The sequence below is a fragment of the Rhyacophila brunnea genome, unplaced genomic scaffold (assembly GCF_057557595.1).
Source record: "Rhyacophila brunnea isolate RB1 unplaced genomic scaffold, BYU_Rbru_1.0 scaffold_8, whole genome shotgun sequence".
Classification (NCBI taxonomy): Eukaryota; Metazoa; Arthropoda; class Insecta; order Trichoptera; family Rhyacophilidae; genus Rhyacophila; species Rhyacophila brunnea.
Genome location: NW_028233350.1, coordinates 7,248,591 through 7,267,148, shown reverse-complemented (window position 1 = coordinate 7,267,148; position 18,558 = coordinate 7,248,591). Strand labels below are relative to the sequence as shown.

General features: G+C 34.3%; 1 protein-coding gene across 1 annotated transcript in view; it reads right to left on the bottom strand.

Annotated features, from left to right (window-relative positions):
- LOC147063873 (uncharacterized) overlaps positions 1–4,984 on the bottom strand; it is a 93,192-nt gene extending 88,208 nt beyond the window's left edge. Inside the window, exon 1 of the mRNA XM_085959106.1 lies at positions 4,584–4,984. Within this exon, the coding sequence (XP_085815232.1) occupies positions 4,584–4,984 (401 nt within the window). The remainder of the gene's footprint in view (positions 1–4,583) is intronic.
- Between the last annotated feature and the right edge of the window lie 13,574 nt (positions 4,985–18,558).

Genomic DNA, 18,558 nt, shown 5'->3' with positions numbered 1-18,558 from the left:
GAGATTCGGGATGTCCAGAAAAGAATTCTCGAGATAACGGGAAATTTTAAAAAACTTGTAAAATTCCTAAAATCAGTGTAAAAACAGACAAATTTAAAAAAATATGATTTTTTTTTATTTATATAAGAAGACAAACAAAATAGAAGTAGGAAAACAAAAATAATGCAAAACATTACTTATTAAAATGGATTTTCAAAAAACACAGATTGTCAATCGCTGCGGCAGACAATCGCGTACGCTTTTCAGACACAAAACTCCCTGATGTTGCAAAAATTGCGCTCATTTTGAGTCGACGTTCGCTTAATTGTGTTTAATGCCCCGATCAGTCTTTGAACGTTTTGTATTTTTGTCCACTTTTTTCATACAGAAAATCTTTTTTTTTTTCAAATAATATTTGATAATAAAGAAATCCCGATTCCCGAGAAAAGATTCTCGAGATCCAGGATTTCGAGATTCGGGATGGAATATCTCGAAAATTTCTCGAGAATTCCCGAAACCGAACTCTAAATGTAGGTATGTCAATCAATGAAGCAACCTCGTACGAAGCCGGGTACTTCAGCTATTAACTTATATTGTTATATCATTGTAACAATCATAACACTCTTTAAATGTGAACGTTTCGTTGTCAAAACAAAACAATAGAGCGAAAACGATCGTCAGCATTTCATCAATATTTACTAGATCAGTAGGGTCAATTATGATTTGTTAATTGCGACAATGTCTCTTTATAATATATGGAATGCATTTGTATAAATAAAAAAACACAATCCATAAACCCCCACACGACACACCACTCTGACAATATTATTGAGTCCGGTCACTCGACATAGTCAACCGTCATTCCACTCGAGTCCAGTCTCTCAGTTCATTACTATAACCAATCTCACGGTCACATCGATTTCACCAGTACATTCGTACCTGCGATTATAACCTCACGCTGTCATCTTTAATATTGTATTTATTTATTCTTGTATCGAAAAATAAACTCCCCTCACAACACCCAAGCAACAACGACTTTATCTCTACACCACCTCACTCATCCCCAAAACATAATTTTATAATACACACGCCATATGGATTACGCCACGGGATTTATGTACTTATTTAATACTAAATTTTGGTAAAAACTGGACGTACATACAATAAATATTTATGCATCAAGCCATCAATATGAATGGCGAAGTATAATTTATATAATATTATAATTATAACTTATAAATTTATAATCTATAATATTAAATAATATATTCAATTTGGGCATAAGCATTATTTATCATTATTATTACCACCTATCCAAAGAAAAAACTACTTAAAAAATAACGATTAAGCCAGGCCATAAACCAGCTTAGCTTCAATGATAATCGGCGGAATTCAGAAATGATTTAAATAATATATCACAGCAATTTATTTTGAAGTGTTTGCTGACAAGGAACGCTTTAAACTGTTGACTTAATTTGTTTTTTTATCATTGCCGCTCAATGTTTCAAGTATAGCCAGAGGCAGAAGACTGCAAGCGTAAATATTTCGTGAGACTTAAAGTTGTTTACTGTCAATACTTGATGGAAGACCATTAATATTATACACTATTTAGAAAAAAGCATGATATACCTACTGGATGTAATGCATCAATCATTGTTGGAGAGCTAATATAATAGCGCATTACACGTGCATGGATTTACTTGCACCAATAGTGTGTATTTTAAACACTGTACTAAGATGTATGCTTTATATTCTGTTGCTACATTAAATAGTAGGTAGTACATCCTTTCTTCCTTAGTTCATATCCACTTCTTAATTTGAGCATAATATCGCCCACAAGAATCGCTGTCATTCTTGGCAGTATCCAGTCGTTCTACAGCATGGCTCCCACATCTTGAAGCGGACCCCCAGGCCAGGATCTTTGACGGATACCCTACACATTGCTATGGTCAAAGACAGTGGGACGCTCTACCTACAGAGTAGTTATCTAAATGTTACTTCAAGTAAAATTAAGAGTATTCGATGTACTTGCAGCGATTATTATGTATTGTTGAATAAATCTACTTGAATTATGGAGGCAATAATAAAAAATTGTATCACACAACTAAATGTTAATATTTTTTAAGTAAAATAGCGCCGCAGGTGACTTTTTTACCATTAGAGGAAATTTGTGATGTATGTTTATCTCACTTATTTTGGTCGATCCGCCACGCCAGCCCCGCCAGAGCCCTGTCAGCCCCCTCATGTCGGAGCCATGCTACACCTACAGTACCTATATAATGTGTGTATAGTATTTAGCGACTTTCCAGGATGCGAGAATATTTTAGTACACCAGTAAGAGAAAGAGAAGATGTGAATCACCGCGCTTTAAACTAAGGCGTAGTTTCACATTACCGTCATGCAGTTGGCTCTTTGTATAGTAGGACAATAGTTTGACGATGAGTGCAATAACTGCTAAAAAGAAAACCAAAACTTTTCATTACGACATCGAATGGAAAATTTACTATTTCTCCTAATTTGTATCTTAAAACAAATATTAATAACGCCCACGATGGTTGAGCGACTTACGCGTAGGTTTAAAATCTCGTAGGTCCCAGGTTCGAATTCTGGGTCTGGCAAAATATACATATTGTTTTTCAATTTGTTTTTGGAGTCAGAGTATGGACCTAATAGGTTGAGCAAGTGGCTAACATCAATTTCTCGTAAAAACAAAAATCTGTTAATACAAACAAAGTTTTGCGACATAATAAATGACTGTATATTCATTGCTCAGGATATTTTCTATCCAATAATTTTTAGTGGTTATTACTTACGTAATATTTTATTTAGAATTTTGGCATGAGGATAATATTTATAATAAAATTTATCATTTATTTAGATAGATAAGATGCATACTTCTGGATCTAGCTTTATGCAATACTTTGTAACAAACTTGAAAACAAGATTTAAACGAAAGAGTTGAAAGTGAAACCGGAAATGTTTACGTGTTTTTACTATATCAGTGGTTAGTTGTGCATGTGAGTGCATCATTTAAATTTATACCTACATATTACCAACAGTACAGTACTGAAAGAATATTCGTAATTAAAATTGTTGGTTGTGGGATTGAATCCCACGACGTGAAAATCACCTGCATTTTTGTAATGTGTATTTGATCGTGAACAAAAATACACAATGAATGTGAAAAAATCATTTCTCGTGTATAAGTATGCCAATATGTATAAATTATCTTCCATTATATAATGCCCTTATTGGAGTAAAAGCGAAAATTAGTATTTTTTTTTCAATTAATAAAAAAAGAACATGTACAATCAATTACCTTTTTTGACAATTATTATTCCAATACAGCACGGGTTTCTAACGTCACATGGTAAAATAATAAAGGGAAAGAAGGTTTGTTTAATAGTGTCAACTGTCAAGCATTTACACAAGCATAGTGAACCAAGTCCATTCTGGTTATTTTTGAGTAAGCTAGGTTCAAACATAATATTTGAGTATTTCTAATTCTGTAAGGGTACAATTACAATTCTGAAGTGTTATTTTGAGTACATTTAAGTTATTATGTAAGAGAAATCATATAACACTGCCTTACAGAATAAGAAATATTCAAATATTATGTTTGAACGTAGCTTACTCAAAAATATCCAGAATAGACTTGGTTCACTATGCTTGTGAAACACTCAATTTATGGTGGAAATGCATTGTATTAATAATGAAATGAAGAAGGTTTGTTTTTCCTAAAGATAGAGAATGAATTTTTCCATAAACCACGTTCATCTTCTAAATTTCCGACGTAATACTACGTCAAAATTATTAAAATAAATACTTAGTCTTGCACGTGTCACATGAATACAAATTCAGGCATCAATTCAATTCAATTGAATTTATGTATTTTTACATATTGTAGAAAAACAGTTCCTCATCACTTTTGTCTTTGAGACATTTATCTTTAGACCGACCGTTTGACTGACATCCGCGAGTTCTTGCATTCTACCTTGAAGGTCTTGCGGGTCTTGTGAGAGTATAACAATATCATGTGCAAAGCGCAGGTGACTGAGGTGCTCTCCGTTAATTGGAACACCCTTTTCCTCCCAATCAAGTTTCCTAAATAAGTCCTCAAGAGTAGCGGTGAATAGTTTAGGTGAAATGGTATCACCTTGCCGGACACCTTTGTTAATGGGGAATTTACACGACCGTTTGTGGAGTTTCACGCATGCTGTGGCATCACTGTATATACTGTTCAATATGTTTATGTAGCGTCTGGAAATTCCTTGGTTGCTAAGGGCGTCTATAATTGAGAATTTTTTGATGGAATCAAACGCCTTTTCATAGTCTATAAAACCAAGATATAATGGCAGTTTGTATTCCTGGTAGCGCTCTATGATTTCCCTGACGACTTGTATATGATCCATAATACTGTAGCCTCTTCTGAAACCGGCTTGCTCTCTTGGTTGGTTCTCGTCTAGAATTGTTTCGAGACGGTTTGAGAGTATTTTCGTGAAAACCTTATACAGAATTGGCAGTAGACTAATTGGTCGATAGTTTTTCAGATCTTCAGTGTCTCCTTTCTTATGGAGAATAATAATGGAGGCATTTTCCATGACTCTGAGATGTTCTCTTCGTGCAGACAAGACGTGAACAGACGTGCGAGCACTTCGCTCACCGTCCTCCCGGCCCGTTTGAGAACATCGATAGTCAGCCCATCTTCTCCCGGGGCTTTCCCACTCTTCATGCACATTATAGCATATTCCACCTCTGTGGTAGTAACCTCGGGAAGAGGATCTCCATATTCTCCGTTCACCGGAAGATCTGAATTGATGTCAGTGTTATCTTTGTATAGAGCGCTGTAAAACTCTACAACAGTGTCCAGTATATGATCCCAGTTACGCACGATACTTCCATCTTGCGCTTTTAGTATCGTGATCTGCCGACTCCCTATTGACAGATGCTGCTTGTTCTTATGTAAGCTCCTTCCTGATGCAACAATTGATTCTACAAGGATCATATTGAACTTACGAAGATCTTCTCGTACGTTTTTACATAGAGTTTTGCACAGCGTGGAGTACTCGACTTTCGGACCCTGCGATTATCTGTATTTCTGGCACCCAACTCGAGCAAGTCAGCAGCTACATCTATCTCGGACAGCAGGTGTCCATAGACGGAAGCATGCACGATGAAATTGCTCGAAGAACAAAGCTGGGATGGAGTGCTTTCGGACGTCTGAATAGTATCTTCAAGATTGACCTACCATTATGTCTTAAGCGTAGGGTGTTCAACCAATGTGTGCTACCCGTGCTCACGTATGGCTACGAGACGTGGACCCTCAACACGAGAGATGTCCAAAAGCTAAGAGTCACATAGCGAGGCATGGAGAGGTGCATGTTGGGCATCACGCGAAAGGACCGTAAGAGAAACGATTGGGTTAGGAAGCAGACAAGAGTACGCGATGTAATAGACGTTGCCAAACAGCTGAAATGGAGATGGGCGGGGCACATTGCTTGCCGAAAGGACGGCCGCTGGACAAATACCGTCATCCAATGGTACCCAAGGGGTACGAAACGGCCACAGGGTAACCCTAAAAGCCGCTGGATCGACGAACTGGTTAAGTTCGGCGGAAATACGTGGCAGCGAACGACACAGGACCGAGAGAGTTGGAGAAAGCTCGGGGAGGCCTTCATCCAGCAGTGGATTGACCCCGGCTGATGATGACATATTGTAGAAATTACAAATTATAAGTTTAAGACGTTCACAACATGACATGATACATTATTATAAAGAAGAAGAAAATACAAAGTAATACATAGGATAAAAATATTTTTTTTTTAAAGAGAACATAATAATATAAACATACAAAAGCAGTGAAAATACAATTATTCATATTATATTAAGTTCAAAGAAGTAGGTACACCGAGTGTGCTAAGGAGACCCTATTTTAAAAATCGCTAGTCCACCTAAACTCACCCTCACGCAAGTGGAATATATCAACACCCAAAGCAATGTGGTTGAACATAGTTATCGCCCTCCCAATTGGCATTACCAGTGACAGGTTGGTTCTTCACCTTGGGAGAATAATCAATTGATTCTCTCTACCTATTTCTAAGATAGTTATCAGGGACACACAGGTCAGCACTACCCAGAATGGCAGAGGTCTCATTTATACCTCGTATAAGTACCTACATTACACAATATTTACATTAAATGTCTTAAATAGTATATATTATTATATTAGACCTTTTTGACCGATTTTATCATTGCTAATTTGTATAAATAAAAAATATTAATATTAACTTATATTTTATATTAAAATTTTGGCTTGGGATTGGATTCCCTACCTACTACTGTTCTACATAGTGTTATTAAGTGGTTGTGTCATTCTACATTAGATTACTAAGCCGGGTACATACTAGTATTAGCATATTGTAGTAAGATTGTTTGATTAATAATTAATCGATATTCCTATTAGAATTCGTATTCATTACTTAGCTGTGTATATTGGAACATGCTTAATCCATTATCACAGCAGATACGAATGAATAAAATTATTTTACATCGGCTTACATAATATTTTTTAATATAAAACAAGTGAAGGTGAATGATAACACTTTGACAACACTCAAATCATATATATATTATATTTCGGGATGATTTTTGGGGAGGAGAGAGAAGGTCGAAGGTTGCTCGAAGGTTTTGAGGCGAGTTTATTGATCGTTACAAGAATAAATAAATACAATGATAAAGATGACAGGGTGATGTTATAATCGCAGGTACAGATGTATTGATGAGCTTAGGGATTGCAATATCGGTATTCCAGTATTTATAAATACCGAAATACCGGGTTTAAAAATCCACAATACCGGAATTTTCGGTATTAAGAAAGCACACTCGTTTACGTTTTTAAAAATGAATTAAAAGTTATGTGCTGCTAAAATGCAAATATATTGTGTGAATCCAACAGAGGTGAAAAAATAATAAAACAAATTTCATCAAATATATTTATATAAGTAATTGTCGCGATGAATTATCATAATATTATTTCGAAATAGAAAACATACGTGACAAAAATGTTCAATTATTCTATAATAATTATTGATGACTGTCCAAGCGTTGAATTTAAGAACCTTTTCCTGCAGCCGGACATATTTGCACTTGATGAACTTTTGAGGGCTTATGTTAAAATTATCAATATATTCAAATTATTTGTAAAAAATCACTAGTTCTACAATTATGATCAATACATATTTTTAAATGTCAACATAATAAATGTAGGCATGTAGGTTATGCTATAAAATAATATTTTTAAAAGATTTTAATAACTATATTTTTATTGATAAGCACCTACTTCTGTTTTTTAATGTTTAAGAAATACCGGTATTAATACCGTTATTCAATAAGAAATACCAAAAAACCGGTATTGAAATATCATTCGGTATTGCAATCCCTAGATGAGCTTGACCAAATTAATGAACTGACTGGCGATGTACTGAGATGTTAATATAACCGAGAGACTGGACTCGAGATGAGTAGTGCTCCGAGTGAGACTTGAGTGGAGTGAGGATTTATGGATTTTTCTTGCATTTATACAAATGCAGTTCATAAATTTTACAAGAGACATTGTCGCAATTAAATAAATCATAAAAGACCCTACTGACCTAGTTATGATTGAGGAAATGCGGACTATCGTTCCCGCTCCATTGTTTTGGTTTGACCACAAAACATACATAATATTGAAGTGTGTCACTCTTGTAATGCTGAGTGGTATAATTTCTACAATATATACAATACATACTAATTACAGAGATTGATAAGTTGGGTAGAAGAGAGGCGTAAGGACTGAACGCTGAACTACATTTTTTATAAAACATGTTTAAATATTTTCTTTATAATAATTATTATAATATATTAATATTTAAAGCGTAAACCTATTGATGTTTACATTTTAATGTTTAGTGGGTTTATGCTATATAAAAATGCAATGGAGTGTGAAATGTGAATGGATAGATCACATCAATTCATTGTGCATAGAAAGACAGTCAACTAATAACACCGCATTATTATATTTAAGATTTTTAGATGCACAATGACAAAAATTGATTATACTATCATAAGTATAATACCTAAACGTCAAAATAATGCCGCCATGTTTCACTGGGCTAACTTACAGGATATTATTAATTTTATGGCTACCACTCCACACATAAAACACCGTTTTATTTTACTCAAAAAGAAACTATTTTATGTACTTAACTCTTCGATGGTTTTTTCTTTATATTAATAACCATGCCCTTGCTTTTTCGTACAAAGTGGTTGGGTGTTTTAGTTGCATTGATGTGAGGCTAATTAGGTTCCTCCATTTATATCTTTAATTTTCTTTATGGCCAGGATTAAACATTTTGTGTAGTGTTCTTGTGTTGTTCTATTGCTTAGTACTTCGTGAGGCTTTTGGAGGTTAATTACATGATTTTGCTGTCTACATCGAGTCCTGAGAGTCCATTGCTCCTTTTCTAGTATAGGGCAGTCGTTGATGACATGCCACACAGTTTGAGATGTGTTGCCGTCGCATGGACAACAGTCATCATCCCTCAATTTAAATCTTTTTAGATAAGCTCGCACTGCTCCGTGGCCTGTTAGTATCTGTGTGAGTTCGTATGATATTTTTAAGTTCCTGGCAAGAGTGATGGCAAAGTTTATGTTTGGAATAAATTTCTGCGTTATTAATCCTGTGGCGGATGTTGTGTATCTGTGGTTCCATAGCTCTATTGTGTCTTCGTTTAGTTTTTGTTTTGCGTAACCTAGAGGGAAGTGTGTGTAGGTTAAAGGTCTTTTATCTGTTGTGGCTTGTTTAGCGTATTTATCAGCTTCCTCGTTTCCGGTTATCCCTGTGCTATCTAGGGTTTGTTCCTATCATTCAAAGCTGTGTTGATAGTGTTAAAATGTCTCTTACTAGTGGGTGTGTGGATGATGGGTTTTGGAGAGCTACCAGACTGGATTGGCTATCTGAGAATATGTTAACATAGTCGTATCTGTGGAACTTTAATCTTTTCAGTGTCCACTCGAGAGGTTCTCTGATAGCAAATATTTCTGCTTGGAAAACAGTGCAGTAGCTTTCAAGCTTAAATTTTCGGGGGGTTATTAATGTCCCATTTTCGTAGGCTACAAAAGCTGCCCCTACTTTGGCATCGATTAGACTGCCATCTGTGTAGATCTTCAATCCTGTGATATGGTATTTTGATTTAGTGTCTTCGTCAACTGTTCCTATGTGTTCTATATTTTCTAGATGTCTGATACCAGGGTGTGGAAGTTGTGTATAGTGTATTTTGTTTTCGTATGTTCTATCTGTAGGTAAGTGTCGTGGAAGTATGTGGCTTGTTTTAACTTGGTATATTCCTGTAAGTTCTTGTAACTCTTCGATAGTTAAATTCAATATTTTAGGCATAAAGCCCACATGCAGCGGTTAGGCGATGGTACGCGTTAGAGTGTGAGTCAATCTATTTACGCAGCCAGAGATTTGATTAATCTTCGTAGCCCCCTTGCGACACTCATTTTTATTTTTTGTTCTAACGATCTAAATTTTCGTCAACCAATTCATCGTGGCCGGTTTATAGCAATGTAATAAAATAAGCCGATCGATTTACTTTTCGAGATGAGAAAGACCAAACATTTTACCACTTACCTTTAATAACACGGGCAGGGAAACATCTGAATTGTATGTGCGTTGAACTATGCCTTTCATTATCTCGTATTATCGTATATGAAGTACCTACATTATACATTTTGTCGAAATTAAATTCAACTGATTTAATGTTGAATAAAAAATGTGGCGGTAAGTACACCGTGCTCAAGAAAAGCCGACGCAATAAATTACATACAAGACCTATTTTTCTTTTCGAAGGTATTCCGAAATGTAGTCTGTGTACAACACTTGCTGTCAGTCGCACGGTTGCTGATTGATCGATTGATTGTGAAGGACGGAGATTAAATTTAAAGGGATCACTGAACTTCGTAATTTATGAGTCACGCTGTTAAATTGTTATCGGTAGGTGACAACTTTGGTATTCCACACATAATCGATTTGAATATATTGAAATTACTATATCAGGTCTGCAGTGGCGAAGGGTGAAGGTAGGCTGTTAAGATCCAACACAAATAGTGCACACTAAACATTGTCAGTCAAATGTATTTATATAAGTACATTGAACTAAGACTGCAATGTGTAGATAGTATTTGTTAGTTTTTTAAATTCAATTAAACACTATCGAATTCAAGCCATAGTAGATAATGGTCAAAAAATATTCTTCTATCTATAAAATATCTAAAATTATGGCATTAACATACTTTATAGATAGAAGAATATTTTTTATCGATAGTGGTTTGGTTAAAGTAGGGCTTAATGAAATTTAACAAACTAATCTACACCATCTGTCATATGTGTCCCTAATTCAACGAAAACAAATAAGTATGAATGAAAAAATGCGCACTATTTCGTCGGATCGCCCATAACATACAAAAACTATTATGGTTTGGTTAAGGCAGGGTTGCATTGAGTTTTAAAAACTAACCAACACCATCTGTAAATTGTAGTCTTATTTTATTTAAAACAAATACGTATGACTGACATAGTTTTATGTGCATTATTTATGTCAAATCTTTATAGCCTACCTTCACCTTTTGCTACTGGTATTATGTTATATTGTTAAATATTGAAGCAAAGTATGTTACAAACAGCCTACCTTCACCCTTCGCCACTGCAGGTCTGTATTATCTTTACTATTATACTGGGGTCCTGATTTAAGATTGTGCGATTACTCAGTCCAAGCGAAAGAGGAACGCTTTCAAACTGCCCATGTTTATCCTTCGTTATCTCGGAAAGTAAATAAACGATTTTATTACATTTTTATCTGGAAACCAACAGTAAATAATTGATTGGCGAAAATTTCGGATCGATAGAACCAATAATAAAAATGGGCGACTTGCCACAATTTGTGTATTGTACATTTTAAATAATTTACAAATCGCATATCAATAAATCATCATACATTCCATAGGTAAGTAATTTTTTTTTATATATAAAAAGATGATTAAGTTTTTAAAGTCTACAGAAAAATAAAATTACTAGTATTTATTAACCTTGAGTTAATTGAGTATTAAGAATGACTGCATTATTATAATTTTATAATATTATATGCGAAATTAACACCAAAATATGGTAGAGTAGAATATTTATTCGGTAGACAAGATGTCAGCGGATTATTAAAATTTTGTTTTGATTACTGAACAGAGACCAAAACTATACCTACATATCATGGCAATTTACAAAAATCGTTTTATGCTAGATATAAATGTATTGGCGATTTTTAAAGTAAAAGTGTTGTCAGAAAATACATAATAATAATAATTTTATTGTCTTGTCTATAACAAGCAAGCAATGAGATAACAGATTGAAATCGTATCTTACCTTTAAATTCTGTAAGCATTTTGGATTCCTACAATATTCAGATTAAAACTGTGTTTTGAAGATGTGTGCGTTCTAAAAACAACATTATTTTACCACGTTTTCTTAGCTCGTATTCTTGTTTGTTCAGTGGTTGTTTATCCTGTACAAATCTTGCAATCGATTTTTAACTAACTTCCCGACTATCCAGACATTTGAAACTTTTAGAATATATCAGAACACGATGCCAATGCATTCTTTTAATACTTTCAGCCATATTTAAGTACAATTAAATTCATTTTCAGTTAATTCTGTATTGTATGAAAAGTTATTTCGGAAGAAACACGTAATTCAATCCACTATTATTGGTTGCTAAGACAGTGGTCCCAGCAACTAAATTATTAATATATACCTGCGTCACTATGACAATCAAAATGACATTTCAGTATTTTATATTTGTTTGTTTGCGGCAAAATAGCAAAAAAATGATTTGTTGACAATTGCCTTATTTGTCATCAATTATTAATACATAGAATTGTCAAGTTTATATGATACAACAGAAAATTTAAAAACGTGGTATATAAAAAGTTCTTTTTATCTTGTAATTATTTAAAAGTCAACAAGAATTAATAATTTGATAATATTTTTACTTTTCTATGATATAAAAATGAATTTACCATGAGCTCAACATTCATAATTGATTGAAATTCAAACGATGCATTTCGACTACTTATCATTAACCTTTCGCTCATATGATAATAATAATAATTAGATAATATGACCTTACATGTATGTAGTGCTTACTTATTTTTACCTGTAAGTATACCAACCTTATGGTATAAAATTCTGACATTGATTGATATTCAATTAACTCTGAGAGTCCATTACTCACATTCCTGACTGCTTTAGTATGGAACCCTAGAAAATATATACCTACGTTATTAGTTATTACTTATTTCGGAGTTATTATATTACATTTTATAAACGCATTATTTAATGACCTTAATATTTTCATGAGATACTTGACACACAATCTAATATTGTTGAGACTAATTAGTTTTTAAGGTTTTGGATTGCACGAAGATACTTAAGAGATTTAAAACATCTTGTGTTATAAAATATTATTAGATTTATTAGACATAAGACATGAATAATAAAGTAATGTTATGAATGACCGAATTTCCACAGTATTATGTTATATTGTTTAATATCATAGCAAGGGATGTTTTGATATAAATAAATAAGGGATACCTTTTAGATTAATAATGATATTACAGAAGAAATCAACAAGGGAATCATGTCTGCGAATAAATGCTACTTTGGCCTATTAAGACATTTTAAGTCCCGCATACTATCTCGCCAAACTAAAAACACTCTTTACAAGACACTTATAAAGCCAGTGCTCACCTACGCATCGGAAACCTGGACATTAACTCTGCGAAATGAACCACCCCTGAACATTTTTGAAAGAAAAATTCTCCGCCATATATCGTCGGTGTTTTGTAAAAAGGGCGAATCAACCATTTTGGCGAAATTGAGATTTTAATGAAAACACAATATGTACCTCACTAGCCTTGTTGTGTAAAAACAGCAAACCTGTATCTCTACGGGAAAGTACTTAAAAACGATAATCGTAAGGGCGAATATTCACTTTGTGTTATGAATAAAGGGCGAATGTGACATATTGGGCCTTTTAAAATAAAATCTGTCCTAAAGTAGTGGTAAGTGTTATGATTATGATGTACGGGCGAATATACGATATTCGCCCTCCCTGCATATCCACCTACATATCAATGTGACTATTGTTAAATCAAAATTGTCGAGTTCGCCCAACGTCACTATCATTCGTGTCATTTTACTAATGACAGTAATGACAAAGCTTATTGGCGGGATTATTTTTAGAAGTTTCCTCAGTGTAATTTATGGCTCGATGACATTGAGCTATTTTACAAGCTGCTTGTCGGCGAGTTTAAAAGTGGGCGAGTCAGCGAGTGCGATTGTGATGATGACACACAAAACTTTCCACTCGCTTAGAAGCCAGCAAGCTATTGATTTGAAACCATCATTTTTGGTACTATGTTGACAGGACGTATTGAGTAGTTCGTTTTTTTACCGGCTGGTTTGCCACTATCGCTCTACTGCGCAGACGCAGATCGGCCCACACGCCAGCGTGTAGCGTGTAAAGTTGCCCGGCAGTCAACTTTTATCGGTAGATTGTTTACAATCTGCTTGTTAACTTGTTCGATGATGACACTGGGCGACTTTACAGGCAGATTGTAAATTCGCCAACAAGCAGCTTGTAAAGTAGCTCAATGTCATCGAGCCATTAGTGATAAAAGAATGTTTAGTTGACAATTTGTTAAACAATCGTTTGAAATATAGTTATTTGCTTTTTCTACTAATGCGTCAATTACATTGAGCTACTTTACGAGCTATTTGTTGGCGAATTTAAAAGCGGGCGATTCAGCTACTGCGATTGTGATGATGATACGCAAAACTTTCCATTCGCTGAGAAGCCAACAAGCTAGCGACTATTTTGACAGAACGTAGTTCGTTTTTTACCGGGAGGTCGCTACTACGCTCTACTGCCCACACGCCGGCGTGTAGCGTGTAAAGTTGACCGGCTTTCAACTTTTCTCGGTAGATTGTTTACAATCTGCTTGTTAACTTGTTCGATGATGACACTGAGCGACTTTATAGGCAGATTGTAAATTCGCCAACAAGCAACTCATAAAGTAGCTCAATGTCACTGATGCGTAATTGAACAGCATTTGTATTCAATATTAAGTATTCATCGAGTGATACAACATACTTTACCTCAAAATGAGCGAGATGTTTTCTTGTTTAATTTTTCGTGTTGTACAGTTGTTAAGCAATTTTGGTTTTGATATGTAATATACAATAAGATAAAATACCGGAAATCAGGCTATAGAAAGAGAGCCGCTGGAAAAGAGTATAAAACTGCGGCGGGAAATGTTGTTCAACAAAGGAAACGATTTAATTTTTTCTGCAGAAAATGTACATATTATAAATGCAATGATAGATTTTTGGGGAATTTTGGAAACTCGGTGAAAACGATGGCATCCAAGATGAACGGAGACAATATATTTCAGATAGTATAACTATTGAAAACCCCAAAAGGCAGCGTGTAAACAAGATTTCACACAATTTTATTCATTTTGTATCTCCAGTCCAGTTAATTTGTCCTTACTTAATAAAAAATAATCTGATGTTCCATAACTATTTTGATTAGGTATAATATGCCTTTTAAGGACAAAAACACTCTTAATGTTTACTAGAATATGGTTTTGATTTAATTTAACTTTCACTAATATTGTTTTGTCTTGTAAAAGTTTAAATAAAATATTATAAACATAATAAAATTACTTTCCTTATAATTATTCCCTAAGAAACCCACATATCTAAGGGCGAACGTGTAACTGTTCCGTATTTTTTATCACACATAAAGGGCGAACATCCATTTAAAATGATTTTTCCGACCTTTTTATACAAGTTTATACATTTTTTTTATATTATCAAGACAGTAGTTCCTCTAAGCTTTATTATGTATTTGTTAGAAATTTATAATCATCCATAGGTAATTAATAATTAAATGTCAAAAGTTAAAAATCCTCCTCCTGTAAAATAGCATTTTGGTTGATTCGCCCTTTTTACAAAACACCGACGATATATGGACCGATTAGGGACGGCACAAATTGGAGGAGTAGATATAATGCTGAGCTCTACGGACTGTACGAAGATTGCAGAGAAGTTTAATCAATGAAGATTGGGAGACTGCGATAGCTAGGTCATGTGCACTGTATGAATGACAATGAACCAGCAAAGAGAGTTATGTCCAGCAATCCAATAGGGCGTAGAAGAAGAGGCAGGCCAAAGATTCGCTGGTTGGATAGAGCTGCCAGTGACTGCCGTATTCCGGGGGTACCGAATTGGAAAGCGGCCACACTGGATAGGAACAGGTGGAGGGAACTGTTGGAGGAGGCCAAGACCCACACCGGGTTGTCGCGCCCCTGATGATGATGATGACCTTTTAGATTAAGTACTGAATATACTAAATTTATTGTGTAATTTTAAGAAGGAACTAATTATGTTACTACAATGTTTTGGAGGGTGTAATAATATGAATTGTGATGTTCACATCATGGGGTCGATAGTTTACCTTTTCGATAGTTGACTTTGTGGACCATCTGATACATCGCCTATACAGATTATTATATCCCTAGATATTCTCACAGTGACCATTGCTCGTGAGATGATTCCATGTATGTGATAATAGATGCTTGTGCGGTGTTCAACCTTGGTAATATATCATATATTAATCATATAGTTCACTATAATAATGTCGATATAAATTATACTGATGGTTTTATAAATGCGTTTAAAAATGAATAAATGTAAAAAATCTTAACACCACTGCACATCCATGTACTGAAATATGACTATATTCTAAAACATTAGAGCGAGAGGCTTAAAAGAATACTATTTTATGTAATACAAATTAATACTTAATGCAGTCATCAAATGTTTAAAATAAATATAAAGGATAATAGGGCTTCGAAATTATGTAAATAGATTATCTACAACGTTTAAGGAATGTCCGGGATCATGCTTTGAAAATGCAATAAAAGCTCCATTTTGACCTACGCTGAGCATTTCCCCCCTTAAGAGACTTACATAATAATATGTACCTACCAATATTATGAAATGAAATTTATTAATAAATTTAACAATATAATTGTATTATATTGCTCATGATTGTGTATTTTTCTTTGTTTTTATTACCGCATTATGAGTTGTGTTACATCTACCAGGCATCTAGTTTTTTTTTATATTAAGGAAGGTCCAAAATCAAATAAATCCCGATTGCCCTCATTAATATTGAAAGCTTCTAATACAGTAAAAATCCACGTTAATAAATTGTTTTTTTTAGTGTTTATCAATATTTGCATGGTACTATATCTATCATAAACCACTCGAGTCGATCACGCGATAGCGCCATTACGAAGTGATCCAAAACCGCTCCTCGCTATTTTGCATTCAGCCAGCATTATGGAGGTAAGTATTTTGCCATTTTAATGCATTGAGTAAACACCAGTAATTTAAATAATCTGTTGTTTTTAAAGATATAAAAAATGCATGCTAATTGTCTATTGTTTATTATATTCGGCGTAACCGCGCGCGCCCACTATAACATCTGACCGTCGAGATTCGACTCCATTATACTAAATGTAGGAGCCAGTTGGCGCGGTATGTGTGCGCGGGTTTTAGAAGGTGCATACTGCATGCTATGTATACATAAAAACTCGACCAAAAACGGTGTTAATAGGACATATATTTTAGGAGTATTAATCGATTAATAGAAAAATAAAAAATATATATATATATATACTAGGCATGTCCTACGTGTAGATAGTTTTTGGTCGATCGCACCATATTATATCCATGAGATTGAGTCGTGTAAATGTAAAAAGTGTGTACCTACATTATTTTGTAATATTTTAATTTGATTTCACTGAGACTTTAAAGGGGAAGCATTAACGATTTCTATCATTATTTTATTAACCAGCTTACCTGAAAAAGCCATTTTAAAATTAACTATAAAGAATCCTGCGTGACCTCGTCGAACTTTATCAAATTACATCGCATATCCACGTATTTTTAAATGTTAATACTCTTTAAGTAAAATAGCGTCGCAAGCGATTTTTTTAAATATTAGAGCAAATTTATGGTATGTGCTTATTTCACTTAACTGCTCGACCCGCCACACCGGGTCTTCCCTAAGTTCGGACCCAGAGGCTAGAGCCCAGTCAACCCACCCTTGTGGGGGGGGGCTCTATCACTGTTATCAGTAACGCGAACAAATGCATAACAAAATTAACTTTATCGTGAAATGGTCTGAGATTAAGCTTATGGTATCTTCAAACCTTTTCTACTTAATTAATGTGCTTTGGCCCCAAAATGATTTAAATAGTCATCCCACGTGGTTACATAAATATAGTATTTAATTATGATTATTATTTTTCAAATAAAAATTACTGCATTTATAAAATATTTAAAGTACATAATCGATGTTTTGATATGAATTCCTACAAGTTTTGATATTTTCAATCGATACGATTGATAATTTCTATTTCAATATGGCGAGCATATAGATAGGACATAATATACGCGAAAGAGCACACTGTAAAAACCCGTGCGATGCGCACACGGCGCGGGAGCCTAAGGCCTGTTTCAGACGGGACACCGGTGTCGCGCTCGTATATAATATAGGAGGCCTTTGTATTCGAATAAAAGGGCCTTTGTATTATGTTTATGAACGCCTCAGCGTCAGCTTGGAGAGGCTTTTATCCAGGCTGATGATGATTATTTGTTAGATGATTCGGTATCATTAAAAAATTACCTTACGGTGATGAATAGGCTAATTAAAAACATATTGATTAATTAAAGATTCAATGCCATTGCCATAAGCGGTTATTCGATTGTGTATTTTGCCGTGTTTAAAGTAGACAAAGAACGCTTATTTAATTTTCCACCTGTCAATACATCTATGTGTGATTAATGTATCGAACATTATTCGTTTTGTTTTCGGAGGTCGGAAAAAATCGCACAAAGACTTTATCCTTGTGTAGGTATATTGTCGATACGTTACATAAACTCTTCAAGAACGCCGTCAAAGTGTGAGACTGTAACAAGTCGGAAATCATTAAATTTATGAAAATTATTACTTCATAATAATATATTATAAACATTATCATTAAGTGTCCTGTAATTTGTAATTTTTAATAGTGGTTTCGCTGGCAGGCTTTATGAGCATGGTATTGTTACCCGTTAAAAATATCCAAGTGGAGGAGAAATACAGGATGCAAATCACATATCCTGAAATCTGTATATATATAAAGGAAAGAGCTGCTTAAGTCTGTTCAACTAGATGTTGTACCCATAGGACCGTCCGACCTGGAAAATATGCGGCGTCATATTGACAATGTGAAGATTTCTTTTCTTAGATTTTTCCGCAATTTTATATTAACCCTTGTTATTAACCACTCATTTTAAATGTTGTATATGTGCTCCTCTCTCCCATGGATACTTTTAACTTAAATTCAGGTATATTCAGTCAAAGCACACTTGAG